The following is a 19223-nucleotide window of genomic DNA, read 5'->3' as shown; positions in this document are numbered from 1 at the left end:
AGAGGTTTTTGCCTCTGTCCTGACCTCAAACAGGTATTTAGTGTTTCTGCTGATCTGTTTTTGTGGATCCAAGTCGCCTGAAACGGTTCCTTTAAAAAACACAGAACGAAAGTAAAAGCGAGTAAAAGTTGCCCTTCATCATCCAAGAACACTCTGACAAACTGAAAGTCAGCTGTCACTCACGGTTTGACTGCTCTTGTGTACTATTTGTTACAAAATACAAAGCTTTTTGACGGCGTGCTGTCAGCTCACACATAATTTTTTTTATTTTTTTTAGTTTAGATGCTGCAACCTTGAAAATAACTGTGCAAGATGAAGGCAACAAATCGGTTTCTTTGATGGATTTGAAACTTTTTTTTCCCCCGAAGTGACGAGAAAACAAAAGTTTCATTGATCTCGGTATTAAAATTTAGTTAACGAGTGACCTCAGACTTTCTCTTTTTAATTAATGAATGTTGTGAAAATCAACGAAGAAAAAGAGAAGAAAGAAAACAGTATTTAACAAGAATATCTTTGAGAAAATCATCTGCTCTGTTGATGAAACCTCATAGAGTAGTAGTACCTAAGCTACCTTGGAAGTACAGAAGTCAATCATCAGGCATAACATTATGACCACCTTCCTAATATTGTGTAGGTCTCCCTTGTGCCTCCCAAACAGTTGTGACTCATCAGAGAATGGACATGGGCCTTCTGAGGGTGTCCTGTGGTGTCTGGCAACAGAATGTTGTTTGTGGGGGGGGGCCTTTGAGGGAAGGGGCCTCTGTGGATCATCCCACAGATACTTGATCAGTTTGGGATATAGTGAATTTGGAGGCCAGGTCAACACCTTGTGCTGTTCTTGATGTTTTTTTTTTTTTAGTTGTTCCTAAAGCGTTTTTTTTTTTTTTTTTTTTTGCCTGCTGGGGATGGCTGCTGCCATCAAGGGTGGGGGTGCCTGGTCTGGTCTAGGTGGGTGCTACATGTCTAAGTAACATCCACACCAATGAATGTCAGCTTCAAAAGTTTCCCAGCAGAACATTGTATTGTCTCAAGATGGTCAATGTTATTTACTTCTCCCGTCAGTGGTTTTAATGTTGTGGCCGGTTGGTGTAGGAATAAAAGGGATCTTGGAAGTCAGTTAAACTTCTACACAAGTGCCATCCTGGAACATTGTTGCCCCTTTTTCTGTTCCCCCCCCTCCCCCCCCCCTGCTCAGACCAGACGTATATATTTGACCAGCCTTGGATTTGCCGCCCCCTTCACTGACACTTCATAGAAAGTCCGGCGAACTGTTCACCTTGGAGTTCTTTTGATGATGTCTAAGGGATTCCCCCTAATCCTCCGAGGGTAGGATGGAGGGCACTTTCTTCCTGCTGAGGGGATTGAGCCACTTAATGGATCACAAAGTTAATCAACCGCAGGGAGGGCCTGACTGAACTGGAGGAATAGGTTGAACCATTAGACTCCGGGAGTCCTCTGGGACACACACACACACCACTTTTCTTAAAGCCACCATAGCAAACACCAAGTATTGTCAATTTCATTAGGTGCAAAAACTAATGTGTTCTATATGGATATCAATGGGGTCTCATGACTTCTGGACTTATCACAGGGCTGCTGCTGTACTGGACAATGTCAAATCAATTAAAACCATATAAATTACATTTCTGTGGTAATGCTTGACTTTATAGTGTGAAATATAGGCTAATGTAGACCTAGCCAATAGGAGGCAGGTTATTGGTACAACTCACTCCACACTTATATCGATATACGGTGGTGAATGAAGCTGTAGGTGCTGCATGGAGTTTGAACATGCACACAGCAATCAAGAGACTGCGGGCCTGTGATGTTACAACAGTAGGTAGGTGCTAAACAAGAAACGGGAAAAAAAATCAAGTTATTTATATTCAGGACTGTAGGATTTGCATATAATTGCTTCAATCGTAGCTTAAAAGAGACACACATCTGTTCAGTCGGGCCTGACATTTGTTACTCTATAAAAGGAAACATGCATGGGAATATGTACCCTCCTCTGTGTTTAGTTATCACTTTACTTATTTACTTTCTTAAATTAGGTCCAAACAGCTTGTCTTCTTTCTACTTCGTGGTGTAGATGTTGAAAGAAATGTTCCACTCTCGTCTTTCAGGAACAAAGGCAAAAGTACTGTGGTCTTGTCCGCGCTGCAAAAGCAACCTCATGCGGGACTGTCCCACCCATGTCATTGTTGTTTTACTGCAGCCATAATTGTGATCCTTTCTAACCATTACCAAGTAATTTTCTTTCAAACGTGATAGATTTCTGACCTTATCCAAGCAATTTTTTTACAAATTGTGATTTACCATACCATAACACTTATCCACAGCTGTGATTGATCAGCAAATAGACACCGCTTGCTGCCATCAAGGAGTGTCATTGCTATGGGGTGGGGGTGCCTGACCTGGTCTAGGTGGGTGCTACATGTCTAAGTAACATCTACATGAATGAATGCCAGGTCCAAAAGTTTCCCAGCAGAACACTGAATTGTCACAAGATGGTCAATGTTATTCACTTCTCCTGTCAGTGGTCATAATGTTGTGGCTGGTCGGTGTTTAATGGGTCTATGTACCAGTCTTGGAAGAGGGTTTTCATATTAGAAGATTCTGATACCTTCTCTCTTTTAGTTCAGGGGGCATGTTCTCTCTCCTTTCCTGCAGTCAGTGCCTCAGATGGAATTGGTTCGTTTTCTTTTGATAAGCTGACATATTGATCAAAAATTGTTTTGCAGACTCATTGAAACCTTTTGAATCTCACTTAGTAAAACTGTGTCCACAGCTTTCCCCTCTAAGAAGTCAAAAAGGCACTTCAGTAGTTCCAGGAGGCTTCTTTGTTCACAAGCCTTTTAGCTTTCGTTTTGTTTTGAAACGCTGAGAATCTTCTGGTGAATAAATGCCGCTGGAGAAGTTTCCAAGGTCATTTTTGATTTGCTTCAGTTTGCACTCTCTTCTTTTCCTGAAATTGCTCAAGATATGATGACTTTTACTACGTTTTTTTCTTTTTCAAATGGGTTCAACTCGTGTTTTTCGTGAGTATTCTTGTGTCAGAGGACAAACCGAGGCTAACTTGTTTTTTTAAAAAAAAAAAAAATTCAGAAGACTACGAACTAGATTAAACTAGAACATACGCATTTTTACTGGATACCTTTTTACAAAAAATGTCCATTCTCTGATGAGTCACAACTGTTTTGGAGGCACAAGGGAGACACACACAATATTAGGAAGGCGGTCATAATGTTATGCCTGATCGGTGTGTAGTACCAGGCATCACTTTAAAAAAAAAAATAACATGTTGTCACAGCTGTTTTTACTCTGATGTTGATTTACCAATCTCCCTACATTGCACTTGTAAAAGAAGAAAAGCAGATTCAGTGTTCTCGCTGTTTCGCCGCCTTGATGCTCCCGAGCTTTTTCTACAAGATCTTCATCTTCAGTGACGCGAGCAGCCATCAGTGGCCTAATCACCCATAAGCTATTCCACAGCTGGTCTGATGAATTTCGGCCAAGGCTTCCGGTGTCTGTGATCCCTGGGAATAATGCTCAAAGCTGCCTGTGTTTATCTAAAGGTTAATGGAAGGTTAATAAGAGAGGGAACGGCGCAAATTCTAAAATCTTATTATGCAAATTGTGTTTTCTGGAGAGGTAATATCTGCCTGTGATGTGAGTACCACTAATTAGCAGATCGTCTCCGCGCTGGTAAAAACAGAGCCACCTCTGAGGTACAATTTGTCGACGAAATACCATCATTTATATGAATCTGACACGTGCTGATTACTCACACTGTGAAATAAGTCTTGATCAAGGTGTTTCATTAAAGCCCACTGAAGTGACGGCGAGCTGCTCGGCTTAGCAGTCGCTTCCTTTTTTAATTAACTCATCTGTGCGAGTGTGCGCCGGCTTTATTATGTACACAATCTAAACTGGGACAAACGTGTTCCAATTGGTTGCTGATGTGGTTAACAGTAAGCTGAGCTCAGCATCTAACCTGTACACAGTGCTGCAAGACCTGAACAGAGTGTAATACCTCTGGTTCTCATTCGTGTCACAAAATATGGGGCCTTAAATGAAATGATACGGTCAGACGTCTTCAAAACATTAAACTCACGTCATTTTACTTTTTAGTGCTGCAAAGCCATTTTGAAGTATGCAGGAAATACTTTAGCCCAGCTGTTCTTCTTCGAGGAGCCAGCAGACTGAAGCACGTTTTCAAGGCCCTTCATGTTTCCGGCCATAGTTTCATACATTTCTAAAAACCGGAGATAAAATAGCCGGATGACCTTGTGCCTTTTATGTAGCGGCCGAGGTGTTTGTTGCTGCTGTTGCTGCTGCCGCTGCTGCAGGAAGTTAACTTCGGCGAGGGTCAGCTCTGAAGATGCGAGCCGATGCTTATAACGAAAACGGGAAAGTGGAAGATGGTGAAGGGCAGGTTTGCAGAGACCTTTACCAGCACATGTCAATTTGATCAGGCCCGTATGTTTTGTTTCCCTCTGTGGGAAAAAAGGGAACTGCGCATGAAAAATTGAACACATCCCCTCCTTCTGTTAACACCCTCTGACTTCATCTGATACAATATTAACAGGGCTGTTTCCAAGCCCGTGTTTATCAGTCGTCAGTAAGGAAAACAAGAAATGAGAAGAAGTGTTTTTTTTTTTCTTTTCACTTTTCTCCAAATTGTTCACATAATAAATCAGATAGAAAGATATACACTTAAGTCTCATGGATACTGACCAGGCATAACATTATGACTGCTGACAGGAGAAGTGAATAACATTGACCATCTTGTGGCAATACAATGTTGTGCTGGGAAACTTTTGGACCTGGCATTCATTCATGTGGATGTTACTTAGACATGTAGCACCCACCTAGACCAGACCAGGCACCCCCACCCCATAGTACTGACACTCCTTGATGGCAGCAGCCGTCCCCAGCAAGATGCAGCCTGACACAGGCACACACACACTCATAATGTTATGCCTGATCAGTGAGAACCTGGAACCAGTGGCATTCTCGTGACAGGATTTTTTTGAACATGGATATTCAGAGAAGTCGCAAATATTAACTTTGACTGACATTAGTCAGCTAATTCATGCGTCTCGACAGTCTTCATAGTCTTGACTGACTTACACCGATCAACCACAGCATTTAAACCAGTGACGGGTGAAGGGAATGTCATTAACAATCTTGTTGTAATGCAATGTTCTGCCAAGAAATCTGGTCCTGGTATTCATGTAGATATTATTCAGATATGTTCCGCCCACCTAAACATTGTTGCTAACCAGGCACCCCCACCCTATAGCAACGGGACTCCCTAATGGCACCAGCCATCCCCAACAGGACAATGCGCCCTTCCACACAACAAAAACACTTTAGGAACAACTCAAGTATCTGTGGGATGATCCACAGAGACCCCTCCCCTCAACCTATAGGACCCAAAGACTCCCCTATACTAATGTCCTGGTGCCAGATACCACAGGACACCCCCAGAAGGCCTGTGTCCATATCCCGATGCACGTGAACTTTGTGGGAGGCAAAAGGGAGAATTAAACAGCATTATTCAGATGGTTTTAATGTTGTGGTTGATGAGTGTATATTTGGCCGTCACCCGCATTTGGCAAATTATAACCTGCTACGTCACTTCATGCACGATAATGATATTTATTTATTATGTATTCATGGATATTTGTACATCACCCCAAATTTTTACTTTCATAATACTTACAGCACATGTGTCCAGTGATTTTGCGCCTAATTTTACTTTCAGCAGTTTGCTCCGCGGCACCAAATGTATGGAAAACACGCCTGTCCAAACAGCACTCTGCTGAGAAAAGGTGTGGACACAGAGCCGATGCAGTGCTGTGAGTTTTCCAAGCTGATTTGTATTCTGCCTGTGTGTGCAACCTGAGAGTGACTGACTGGCGGTCAGAGCCCAGTATTGACTGCTCTGAGGATGTAATAGAGGCTGGGGTGATGGGATCCTGGACATGAACACTCTCTCTGTGGCATGTGCAGCAGAGCCATACAGGATATAACCAAGGCACTTAATCATTCTGTTGGCTCCATGCAGAGATGCACTGGCCTCTGTGTTTTAGAATAATGTCTCTGCCTTAAATTAGATGCCATTGATCCTGCTTTTCTCTGTAATTGTGAAAACAGAACGGACGCTGGTTTTATCGGGAGTCGGACCAGACATTTCAAATACTTTAGCTTTAAGTACAGGAGGTAAATTAAATAAGACAAAAGGACGGGTGGGCAAGATTCAAGGGGACTGCAAGATAATGTTTTACTCAGGACGGCGTTGTCTGTGTTCTAGTTATTCAGATACAATGAAGTGACCGCGCTATGATGACGGCTCCAGAAAAGCAGCAGTGGACGTCTGTTTGTGTCATCAATATCCAAGCTGGCATTGTGTTGTGTGGTCAGTAAACACAGTGAGTTGGTGTTTACCAACCTGGCTGGTCTCTGATTGTGTTTGAGTAAGGGTACGAGACATGCCATGAATTCCCCATCAAAGAGTCCAACGTTCCCTCCAGGCAAAGGGAGTTAGGAATTTGTTATTACTTTTTGGTTCATTACTTGTAAGATATGTCTGCTTTTAAAGTTGAGCTTGCTGATATCGGATATATTGCCGATTGCTATTAAATCCAATTCCTTCTATTAGGTATGTAACCGAACACTGCTGAAGCTTATTTATCTCTCAAAACATGTGATAGAGATACACTGTTGTACAAGGTCATGCTCCATCATTACCACAAATACACATGTACCCTCACCTGCTCAAATAATCACTCACTGTGCACCAAATGGGTACTAATCAGGTATCCAAAGTAGTGCCCAGTAAGTACACTATTTGTCCTATTGTATTCTAAGATGCTTTTAAAGGTTTAAATATTCTGCAGGGACCAATACAACAAACAAATCAGACTAAATGCTCATTTAGAGGACTGCGGGACATGGACCTACGTACGTAGCCGGTGCAAGCCATTTATACTTTGCTCGTCAGTCTGGCTTGCTCTATAAGCATGCCACCCAAACAGCAGTGGGCGCTGTGTCTTTTTTTCTGCTTCCTGCTTCACTTTCAGCAATGGCGACTGAAGCTTTCACCGAAATTTCACCAAAATGTCGTCGAAGATGAGTCAAACAAACGTTTGTATCTCTGAACCTAATCAATTAACCTTTCCTCGATGTGTTTTATCTTTGCTGATCAGTTCAATTGCGGAGATGGAGAAGCAGTCGGAAATACTAAAGTGGAAAGACGTTACAACCAAGCGGACCAATCGCAGCTCTTGCGGTCTGTGTCACCGCGGCGTGTAGTTACATTTCTGTGGAGGTGCATGTCAGGCTACGGCGTTAGGGTCTACGTGGGGTCCGCAAATTGACCCAGAAGCCTAAACCGCCTATATGGCTGTACTAGCAGCCTTGTGAAACAGCTAAATCCAAGATGGCGACGGCGGGTGCCCCCCACACTGAGCTTCAATACCGCTTTTAGGAGCCCTATAGGTGGCATTGCTGAGGGTTTGTTTGTCTATATATACAGTCAGTGCGCTGATCGTCTTCGTTTTCATTTGCCACCATTCGAATGGTAGTTAACTTTAAACACAAAGCAGCATTTAACATGAAAGGAATTACAGCTTTTTCAAGTATTTGGTCTGAAATCCGTACAGTTCACAAGTCGATTCTGAACTGACGCTGCTAAACGAAATGTATGAACAAAGTTGTGGTCAATTATCCAGTAGCTGTTAAAACATTTCATCAAAAGCTACAAACATCAACTTCAGGATGATGGTAGTTGGATAGTCACGGGAACATTCAAGTCATTAAGCTCGTCCTCTAAGCACCATGAATGTCATGAATGTCCAAATTTTCATGGTAATCCATCTGAGAGGAAGATTTGTCATTTTAACCTACTATAAGTGGTGAACTAAGAGATAAACAGAAGTAGGACAGTCTGCATGTATGATAACACAGCCTCAATATTTTATATTGAAAGATATTTTTGTTTAAAGCATGCAAACCCCTGGCTTGGATTTGATTCTGCGGAAGGAATCTACTCATGAGGCACTGCTCACAGAGCACAGACATCACGGCAGCTGAAAAATTCAGATGTGACAAATGTTGATTGTGTCACCACCGAGAAAGAGAAGAAAACAAGAAAGGACAATTCACGGTGGATCAATCATCATAAAATGGCTATTCATTAAGCGCTGTAATTGGGCAGACAATGTAAATGAATGAATTTTTTGCAAAATAATATGATTTTTTTTCCGGATAAAGAGTTAATTTATTCCGTTTTTCCGTGGGTGTCTGAGCCTAATTGAAAGGGGATGCCTTCTCCGACGCAGAGCTATATTCATTTGTTCTCTTGGAGAATGGGAGCACTCAGCCTTCTCACCAAGAGGTCTCAGGTGGTTTCTCTTCATTTAGCTTCTTTCCTCAGTTGATCTCATTCTTGTGTAAACAAAACAATTCTGGGGGAAAGCAAGTGGCTGGAAATATGCATTTGTCCTATTATTTACCCTTATTTAGCTCGCCATGCGCTATATGCCACATGTAGATGGAACTATACAGTTATGAATAAAATTCATTTTAAGAAGCTTAGCTGCATAGGCTGCAAACTGGTGCATATAAATGCAGAATCACCTGCATGTAAGTGGGTTTTACAGTGTGAAAAGGATAATCAATGCGTTCTTTTCTTTATTCTTTTTCTATAAACACACTGAAGGGGTAAACTGTTGTGTCTTCTAAGTACAACTGATGATGTAGTCCTCGGTCGAGGGAAATCTGCAATCGCACCAAAAGCTAAAACAAGATATAAACATCTTCACTGGAGATATGATGACACCATAAATCTGTGTCTTGCTGTCTGGAGTGATAGACAAGATTCGGGACAGATGGATCTTTTTCTTTGACACACGCATTTTTCTCTATTTGTGTGAGTCCCAGAAATAGGAGCCTTTTTTATTTTTTTTATTTTAAGGAGCCTTTACCGACAAGATTAATGGAGACACCAGAAAGGACGGCAACAAAGTGTGAGGCAAAGTCTTAAATGAAGTCTGTGCTGAGGTTCTCCACCCACACAAAAAAGGACCAATGCAACAGCGACAGATGCCAACAACCCAATATGTCACACATGACACCGTTTGAAAACTTCGGTTCACGTTTTTGAGCCACGACGTGACAATTCAAAAGCAGGCGTGACAGAAACACGGCGTTACCCTGAAATATAACTGTTGAGAAACGAAGGGGAAGCATAAACTAAGCGAGCTTGATGGCCATGACAAAAGGGACATAAAACTATTTCAGGTAAATAACCAGCATCTTAAATATTACTATATGAAAAGTTGTTTTTTAATGGAAATGTTTGTGAGAGGACTTAATTTATGTCATCAGACAAAAAGAATACATCATAGCTTTTCAGGTCCAGACACTGAGCTCCAGACTGAAATACACAGGTCAGCCACAACATTAAAACCACCTGCCTAATTTTGTGTAGGTCTATCCAGTAAGTTTAAGTGGGCACCAACCACAGATGTTCCTAATTAAACCCCCTCTAGTCGTCAAGAACTGAAGAAGCTACCTGGATGCTTGGCGAAACATCTTCAAGAAAGTTTACTTCCCCTTGTTTCTGCTTTCTTTTATGGTTATTTTGACTTACATCTCGTTCTTTGTGTGCTGGCCTTGTTCCGGACCTCTGACCATATAGAACATTTATAACCAGACCTTCGATAACAAAAAAAACACCCCTTGATATACACTTTTAATACACAGCTCGCACACACAACAGAATAATGTATTTTTCCACATCCATTCTTTTTTATTACTTTAAAAACAACACATTACAACACCGTGATTCGTCAAACATCTGTACTCGTTCATCCCCGTCGTGTTTTGCGTTTCGCTCGGTCTCAACTCTTAATTTTGTCTCGACAATAGACGTCGTCCCAAAACACATAATAGAAAAACACTTGTACAAGGTCATGTTCCTTTTCAATTTTTATTACTTACTTTTTGGTTCATTACTTGTAAGATATGTCTGCTTTTAAAGTTGAGCTTGCTGATTTCGGATATACGTTGCCTATTGCTATTAAATCCAAAGCCGACGCTAAAACACACTATGAATTCCTGCTTTTAGGTATTTCAGGTGTAACCGAACACTGCTGTAGCTTATTTCTCTCTTCTGTAGAGCTCCCCTGATGTCTCAAAACACTTAACAGAGAAACAGTGTTACACAAGGTCATGCTTCATCGTTACCACGAACACACATGTACACTCACCTGCTCCCATAATCACTCACTATGCACCAAATGGGTATTAATCAGGTCAATCAATCAAAAGTAGTGCCCATTAAATACACTATTCCCCCTGCTGTATTCTAAGATGCTATTCTAAGGTTTAAATTTTCAGCAAGGAGCAATACAACAAACAAACGACAGCATAGCAGTGCTCTGAGCTAAATCCAAGATGGCGGTGGCGGGTGCCACCCACGTTGAGCTTCAATGCCGCTTCCAGGAGTACAGCCTGTAGGTGGCGTTGCTGGGGGTTTGCTCGTCTGCATATACAGTCAGTGCGCTGACCGTTTAAGCTTTAGCGTGCCGGCATTCAAATGGTAGTTAACTTTAAACAGAAAGCAGCAGAGACAGGAAGGAATTACAGCTTTTTCAAGTATTAGCTCGAGATCAGTATGATTGGCAAGCCAATTATAAACTGACGATGCTAAATCAAAAGCTACAAATATCAACCTCAAGATAATGGTAGTGTTATAGTCACAGGATCATTCAGCTCGTCCTCTAAGCACCACGAATGTCATGAATGTCCATTATGCCATTATCTATCTCATTTTATGCATATTTTGACTTAAATCTCTTTCTTTGTGTGCTGGCTTTGTTCCAGAGCTCTGACCACATAGAAAATGTATAACTAGACCTAAAAGAACAACACATTAATAGCATTACAACACAAAAAAAAATTGTATCATCATCATATTCTCAACAGCAGTGAGAAATGTGTGTCGAAGACATGTCTATGATTTGCGGCGTGATTCGTCAAACATCTGTGCCCGTTTATCGCCACCGCGTTTTGCGTTTCACTCCCTCGCAATTGTCAGAACGTTTCCAGGCTTTTCACAGTCACACTTTCTTTCTCACTTTGCAGTTATGCATCTTAACTCTGTCTCAACAATAGGCGCCGTCTGATTTTTTGCGAACTCTCGATTATTTTTCTCGACGAAAACGGCAATGCGTGCTATTTAGCAGTTGTGCAATCGCAACGTACTGTCAGCGATGGCGCTAAGGAGGCTAAGGAAGGGGTGTAATAAGACTTTTGCGAAACACTTAGCGAAAACCTAAGGTTAAAAAAATGCAGACGTTTACCCGTATATCTGAAGTGTCATGTGCACACACTTTCACACTCCCATTTCACACAATGGGAGATCTCCAGATTTCTTACAAAATATGCAGTACAAGAACATTTGCTTTAATCTAATTTTGTCATCCAGCATGATTTTATTTATGTCAGATGCTTATTTAGAATCGAGACAGAAATCTCCACTCTATTTGTATACTGGACTATTATTTCCTCTCCTTATTTTTTTGCTCTTTCATCTTCATAACATACAGTCGTGTTCATGCTGGTATAATTCTAACTCTACCTGTTCACTGAAGACTGAAAAGAAAATTCCACGGCCTCGCTCGGGTTCAGTTCTCAGGTTTATTTCTGGCACCAGGCAGGCTAATAACGCTGTCAAATAACACAAAAAAATCAATGTGGTTAAATGGCGGTGAAGCTCCTAACCCAGATGAGAGCCGACAGCAAGCTGAAGGGTCTTCGCCCTTTCACAGCTGGACTGGTTCGTTCTGAAAAGAAAAATAACCTCAGCTTGAAGCGTATTCAAACTTATATTATCTAATACACGTGTTCATCAGAATCCACTCGTGGGCTAATTTTTATTCTGACGCAAAGGCTGCTGTGAGGAGGAATGATAGCGTTACGGTGGAGAGAACTGGGCATTATTGTGAGGTTATAAAGTATTTATTTTACTGACCACCAGCAGGCTAATAATGTCCAATCGCGTTCATTGAATGGGTGTTTTAGAAGCAGTCAGTTTTCACTAGGGTACTACTCCAACATCTCAATCTAATCCTTACTGAGACTTTGGCAATATTGATTTCCTAAGATGCCGTGTCACCTTCAAGTATGCTCACAGCAATCTTTCATTGTAGACTACATTTTACTGGGGGATTGATTCTCTCTGTAAAGTTCTTATCACCGCTCATAACAAGGAAAAAGCCATTTCTGTCGCAGCTAACTGTTTCAGCATTTTCAACGAATGGTCAGTTTTTGGAAAGGAGTGTCTGCTGTGACTCCCCTGAGATGTGTATGGTTGTGGCTTACACCGATCAGGCATAACATTATGACCAAGGTGTGCGAAGAGACGGTGCGAAGACAACAGAACAATACAAGACAATGCAGTGAGAGAGCAGCACCAACTAATGAGCAGACTAACGGAGAATGAGTTAGGGTGACTGTAAACATTTGACTGATTAGCAGCATAGTGTGTGCAAAGGATGCAAAGATGCGTGCAAAGGGCTGAGTATTGGTAATGATATTATTGCAGTGGGAGGCCTTAGGGTCCTATGAGTCGAGGGAAGGGCCTCTGTGGATCATCCCACAGATACATGATCAGTTTGGGATCTAGTGAATTTGGAGGCCGGGTCAACACCTTGTGCTGTTCTTCATGTTTGTTTGAGTTGTTCCTAAACCTGCATCCTGCTGGGGATGGCTGCTGCCATCAAGGAGTGTCATTGCTATGGGGTGGAGGTGCCTGGTCTGGTCTGATCTAGGTGGTTGGTACATGTCTAAGTAACATCCACACGAATGAATGCCAGGTCCAAAAGTTTCCCAGTAGAACACTGAATTGTCACAAGATGGTCAATGTTATTCACTTCTCCCGTCGGTGGTTTTAATGTTGTGGCTGATCGGTACACACAGGTCCCACACTATAGGTATAATTCTAAAACAGCAGAGAGTGATAGCTCATTCTCCAAATTCTCTATCATGTTACTTTCCTTGTGTGCTGTCAGGTTTATAATTGGTGTTATACTGTTTTTAGCACCAAGCTGGAATCCGCTGCAGTAATAGATAATGAGCTGACAATTCCCATGTAGGGGGGGAAAAAAAATCTCCACAGTAGTAAAACTTCTAACCTAAAAGAAGCTGTTATGAAGTTTGCCAAAGCCGAGCTGTTCATAATAACCTTGTTACTCAAACAGACGAGCAGCCAGACGCGAACGCACAACTTCGAAGGCTGACCCTCTTGTAATCACACAAAAGGCTCCTTCCATCACTGCGGTTACGTCTTTTCTTCCAGGTGCAGTTAGTGCGGTATTGATCATTGTTGGTCCAAGTCCTCAGGAATCAGCTCGTATTGATTTCACTTCAAGCGTAAGCCTCTTTTTCTGACCTATGTCTCTCTTCGGGGCAAGCACCTTTTCCAACACCCCTAACCTCGCTACTGAGGGTTTACTAAAACACGTCATTGCATCAGCAGGTTCCGAGCAAATTACCAAAATCATTCGTACTCTGAGACCATAAAAAGGGAGACCATTACAGCTCTTTAAAGCCATTAGCTGTTGAAGACTGTATTTGCTATGGCCGGAAATATTTCAGTTGCACAAGAAATACTGTTTCCTCTGTCGGCTTGTTATATTGAGTGATGCAGCTTTGCTTTTAGAGAGGTAATATGCTCCTTCGCCTGGACCTTCATTATCATTCATAAAAAGAACCCACTTATAGCCAGAAGATTCAGCAGAGATGATGGCAGCTATTAATAGCTTCAGAGCAGTCAGAGTCGATACTGTGTGTGTGTGTGTGTACGTGAGCTATTAAGTAACATGTCTGTGTTTGTAATCACCTACAGTGTGTAGGCGCCAAAAGAAGAGGCCTCCATTGCTCAAATGCTATTTTACGATTTTAGTGATTATTTTTGAACGCACAGCCGGGTGCTGTTTTGACAAATTCAGTTCAAACGCTGTGTGTATAGTCTTATTTTAAAACCTTTTTTTTTGTTCCCTGTGCAAGTCTCAACTTTTCCATCGTCTGATTATGCATACATGTGGCACCTAATAGTGCCCTAAAACAAAACTTAGCAATGTAAAGCGACTGTTGCATCTTCATTCTTTGTTACACAGATCAGGCATAACATTATGACCACCTTCCTAATATCTTGTAGGTCTCCCTTGTGCCTCCAAAACAGTTGTGACTCATCAGAGAATGGACATGGGTCTTCTGAGGGTGTCCTAGCAACAGGATGTTGTTAGTGGGGGCCTTTGAGGGGAGGGGCCTCTGTGGATCATCTCGCAGATAATTGATCAGTTTGGGATCTAGTGAATTTGGAGTCCAGGTCAACACCTTGTGCTGTTCTTCATGTTTTTTTTGTTTTTTTTTAGTTATTCCTAAACTGTTTTTGGCTAGCTGCATCCTCCTGGGGATGGCTGCTGCCATCAAGGAGTGTCGTTGCTATGTGGTGGGGTGGGGGTGCCTGGTCTGGTCTAGGTGGGTGCTACATGAATAAGTAACATCCACACCAATGAATGCCAGGTCCACAAGTTTCCCAGCAGAACGCTGAATAGTCACAAGATGGTTAATGTTATCCAGTTCTCCTGCCAGTGGTCATAATGATGTGGCTGATCTGTGTACACCTTGACTATGAAGGTTAATCTTAATCGATTAATGTAAATTAATTAAAGTTTCTTAAATATGTTTAAAGGTTACTGTTAAGTGATTCCAGGAAGCTGTTTTACGTTAATTTCTTAATTTCATTCCTTTATCTCTTCAGTTACTTCTTTCTTTCTCTTTTTTTTTTGAAAAGATTTTCTCTTTATTGCTTCCTTAATGTTTCTCGTGCCTCGCGACTTGTACCCTTGTACGCGAGTGCTTTCGGTGCTTGATAGTTTATTCATCAGAAACGCATCCTGTCGTTCTATCTAACGGCTTGTTGCCGCGTTAGAAACCTTGAAGCTTCAAGTCAGAGGAACTGATTGAGGTGTTGAAGTGCGGTCCTCTTGGGTGTGGAGACTATCTGCGAGCTGTATACCTTTAAATAGGTGTCCTGGGGACTCCTCAGCAGTGAATCAATAAGCAGTTAACTTAAGAACACGATCGCATGCTCTAACAGTTGCTCACGTGTGTTTCCTTACATGTGTCAAAAGCATAATCGATTATTATATAATTAGGCTGCTACAGTCTAAATTGTAGTTTTATATTATATTACATTAAATTATAGCTGTGTGATTGTAGGTTGCTGTTGCAACAGTGAGGATGTTTGTGGATCCTGCTATGTACGGGAAAAGGAAATACAGAACGTTTCTGCTGCACCGTAAAAGTGGAATTTAATCCACAAAGTACAAATAGCCTCTGCAGCTGGTCTTATTTATTCTGCTGGTAAGATAAACTTTGACAGACTTTATAGACTTTACAAAGGGTGTGGGTGAGTCTAGTCCTGCCTGCAACAGAATTATGACCCTCGGGCCAAAGTGAAAAACTCGAAAAGTTCTGGAGCAGCCGGTCATCTGTTGGGGTTCAGCATCACTCCGTCCCCGCGGGGATAAACTGGGATGCAGTCTGAGGTGTCCTGAAGTAACATCAGCAGGGCTAAAGAGAATGCTCTATTTCACTTGGCAAGGGACACTGAATTTCCCCCCTCAACACTTCGGGCCTCCAAAGAGATGTAAACAGGAAGATGGATGTTGACAGCTGGTGTAGTGCAGTTGTCTGAATTGATATCTGTTAAGGTGTAATTCCAAGAGTGTAGACACATGGGGGTGATTGAGTTCAAGTTCAGGCAGTTCGCGGTATATAATGTTAAAGTTAGAGGTGGAAAAGCGCTGGGTCATGGGCCAGTTGTTCCATTTTTCGTTATCTTGTATAGAGTACTGTATGTATCAGACCTGCCCAGCTGTGATGGGCTGACAGCAATCAGGCATAACATTATGACCACCTTCATAATATTGTGTAGGTCTCCCTTGTGCCTCCAAAACAGTTGTGGCTCATCAGAGAATGGACATGGGCCTTCTGAGGGTGTCCTGTGTTGTCTGGCAACAGAATGTTGTTAGTGGGGGAGGGTCCTTTGTGGATCATCCCACAGATACTTGATCAGTTTGGGATCTAGTGAATTTGGAGGCTAGGTCAACACCTTGTGCAGGACTGACGGTGAGGACAAACACAGATTACCGTTGGTGCAGCTTTAACGTGCCTTTTGGTCTGCACTGTGGCTTTAAGTCGAAATGAAAGAGTCAAAGAGGTTTTTATTGTCATTTCAACCATATATAGCAGGTGCAGTACAAAGAGAGATGAGAGGACGTTCCTCCAGGACCGTGGAGCTACATAGGGCTAAGTACAACACAAGGGACTGAGCGTAAAGTGCACATGTGCAAGCTTGTGCAGACAATACGAAATAGTGCAAACGGTCACATCCTCCTAAATGCCAATAACGGCAAAAAAATAAATAATTCCTGCACTACCTCTTATCATGAATACTATTTATTTATTTATTTTACTAATTTGTAATGCCCATGTATGCGTTCAGGCTTAACACCTTGTTGAAAACACTCTGTTTTTAACAACACAAAGGAGCGCCCTAACACGCTCCCTGCTGCACCTCAGGGGGGATGAGAGCGAGGCTGAAGGTGCTCCATAGTTGCATCAGCTCACTATTAATAGGGTACCGGCAAATTAACCAACTCCCTTAATGGCTTAGTCGGAGCAGCGCTGTACTGCAGCTGTTACACATGTGTGAAGCATTACGGCTTATAATTATCAAGAAAAGAAAAGAAAAAAACACAAGACATGCGGGTTTGTTCAAAAGGTTCAGGGAATTTAGTAAATATTTCAGGAAATCATAGAGCGGTTTATACTTTATTCAGTTTGTACCCTGGACAGTTAACTGAATTACTTGTTTTGTATTCACACCATCTATCATCAGTCTCCTCTGTTTTGTATATGTAGCATACACCAATCAGGCATAACATTATGACCACCTTCCTAATATTGTGTAGGTCATCAGAGAATGGACGTGGGCCTTCTGAGGGTGTCCTGTGGGCCTTTAGGTCAACACCTTGTGCTGTTCTTCTTGGTTTTTTTTTTTTGAGTTGTTCCCAAAGCATTTTTGGGGTGGGGGTGCCTGGTCTGGTCTAGTTAGGTACATGAATGAATGCCAGGTCCAAAAGTTTCCCAGCAGAACATTGAATTGTCACAAGATGGTCAATGTTGTTCACTTCTCCTGTCAGTGGTCTTAATGTTATGCCATATTGGTGTGTGTGTAAGCAGTATAAATACACCCAAGAATAAATTAATGACACAGCATCTTGTTCCATTATAATGAACATGGACACTGTAGTTTATGTTGACTCAATCCTGCTCCCATTAATCCCAATTAGAAGACCAAATGTATATTAATCCACTGTTGAAAATATTCCCCAACAAAATCACTATTTAAGTCATGTTTGCTTGCTTTGCGGTGAAACTATATAAATGTTTACAGGGTATATATGTGTATATATGTATGTAGCAGGGCTCAGGAAAGTTTTGAGAGTCACACTGACCCTTTTTTAATTTGCCAATGACTAAAATGTCAAGTGAACCTGCCTTCTAGACGTCTTGATGTATTTCCATGATGTTACGCCGATAATGAGCATCCTTCTGACTGGCAATGTTGCTTTTTGGCTCTCTCTCCTCAGTGGGTCCAGATGTGGCCGGTGATCACAAACATCATCATCATTATCATCACCCACCTGTCAAGGACTCGGAAATAAAGGGCAGATCCGGGAGCCTCGGACTGACGGGAGCCACCTGGGTCCTGGTGCTGCCTTGTTTACACGTGCTCCTGGCCTTGTAACAGCTGCCTTCTTGCGGCGTGGAAACTTTCAAGACTTGATTTCGAGGTTATTTATGCAGAAATTAAAGGGGCCAGCGGACGGAGCGAGCGCCGGTTTGTCACGGACCTCCGCTTCCACGCGGTGCGGGAGCGAACACTTAAGATGATGGTGTGGAATTTCTATTTGGAAAAAGCAATTGATTATTTTTTATCTGCTACCGGGAATTCAGTAACACTAACGATGACTTATTTATAACAGGACAAAAGTAAATGCTTGGTGTTAATTCTATCGTATCACTACACACCCAGTTTATATCTGTATTAATATATATATGGATTAATTTGCTTCTGCCTATCACATTATTCAGTACAGGCTGTAAATCATCTCCACAGCTCTTGCAGTTGCAATACTTGTGGCCTTCTATTGTTATGAAACAGCGTTGACATTTTTATGCAGATGTGCTTCAGATTGTGCGTTCAGATCATTGCAGGAATCCTACAATAAACCGTCGGGTTATACATTTTGCAAATAACAAAAAAAAAAGAACTTGAAACATCTGCTTCTCTCTTCAATTGTAACACCTACCTTGCTGTCCAGAATTCATTTAATTGCTATATTTAAATTGTAAAATTGACCCGTAATGGTACTGCTGAGAGTAATAGTAAAAGGAGAGGGGTTGGCAGGTGGAAGTGGGACGGGTGGAGGGGGGCAAGTGAGTGGATTCATACCCCTTTCTTCTTTAGAAATAGATTAGTTTCCTCAGGAGTCTATTATCATCTTTCAAACTCAATCCTCCTCTGCCTTCGTAGGCTTGGATAGGGGGCTGATAGCTCCTGGAGCCACTGGTGAGGAAGAATCCAATTGCTTCCTCTTGCTACCTGACTGCATGCTCCTGGTGTGTTGCTGACAGGTTTCTGTACAGAGAAAAGTAAAATTATTTGTTTCACATATGCCATGCATGTCTGGTCAGAGGCTGAGCGAGAAAAGTACTCGCGGTACTGAAAATTGGTTCTCTGGCTCCCATGTAGAGGGGGAGTGATTTGTAGGGAAAAAGAAATCTTTTCAGATGCTGTCAGAGCTGAAATTGTACATTTTTTTATTTCTAAAAATGTGACTGCTTATACTCAGCATGCAGACATACAGTTCATCTGTTTTTGAACACTCAGACTTTTTTTTTGTTGTTTTTGCTGTTTGCAAAAAACATGTTAACGTTACGGTTGTAAAACGAACCTGGGCTCAAAGTGCAGTTTTAATTGGATGGTATTCACATCTAAGCTGGAGGAAAGGTGTAGGGGCTCTTTATTGGAGACCCCCCCTCCTCTATTTCAACGGAACAAAAGTGCA

At 41.9% G+C, this 19223-nt stretch overlaps 1 protein-coding gene across 1 annotated transcript in view; it reads left to right on the top strand.

The window, feature by feature from the left end:
* Positions 1-18639, top strand: part of gpc5a (glypican 5a) — a 133728-nt gene extending 115089 nt beyond the window's left edge. Inside the window, exon 8 of the mRNA XM_084541018.1 lies at positions 17742-18639. Within this exon, the coding sequence (XP_084397144.1) occupies positions 17742-17899 (158 nt within the window). The 3' untranslated portion in view covers positions 17900-18639. The remainder of the gene's footprint in view (positions 1-17741) is intronic.
* Positions 18640-19223: the final 584 nt, after the last annotated feature.

This window comes from Chelon labrosus (genome assembly GCF_963514085.1).
Source record: "Chelon labrosus genome assembly, chromosome: 3".
In the NCBI taxonomy this organism is placed as follows: domain Eukaryota; kingdom Metazoa; phylum Chordata; class Actinopteri; order Mugiliformes; family Mugilidae; genus Chelon; species Chelon labrosus.
The sequence above is the reverse complement of the archived record's forward strand: the minus strand, read 5'-3'. Positions and strand labels throughout refer to the sequence as shown.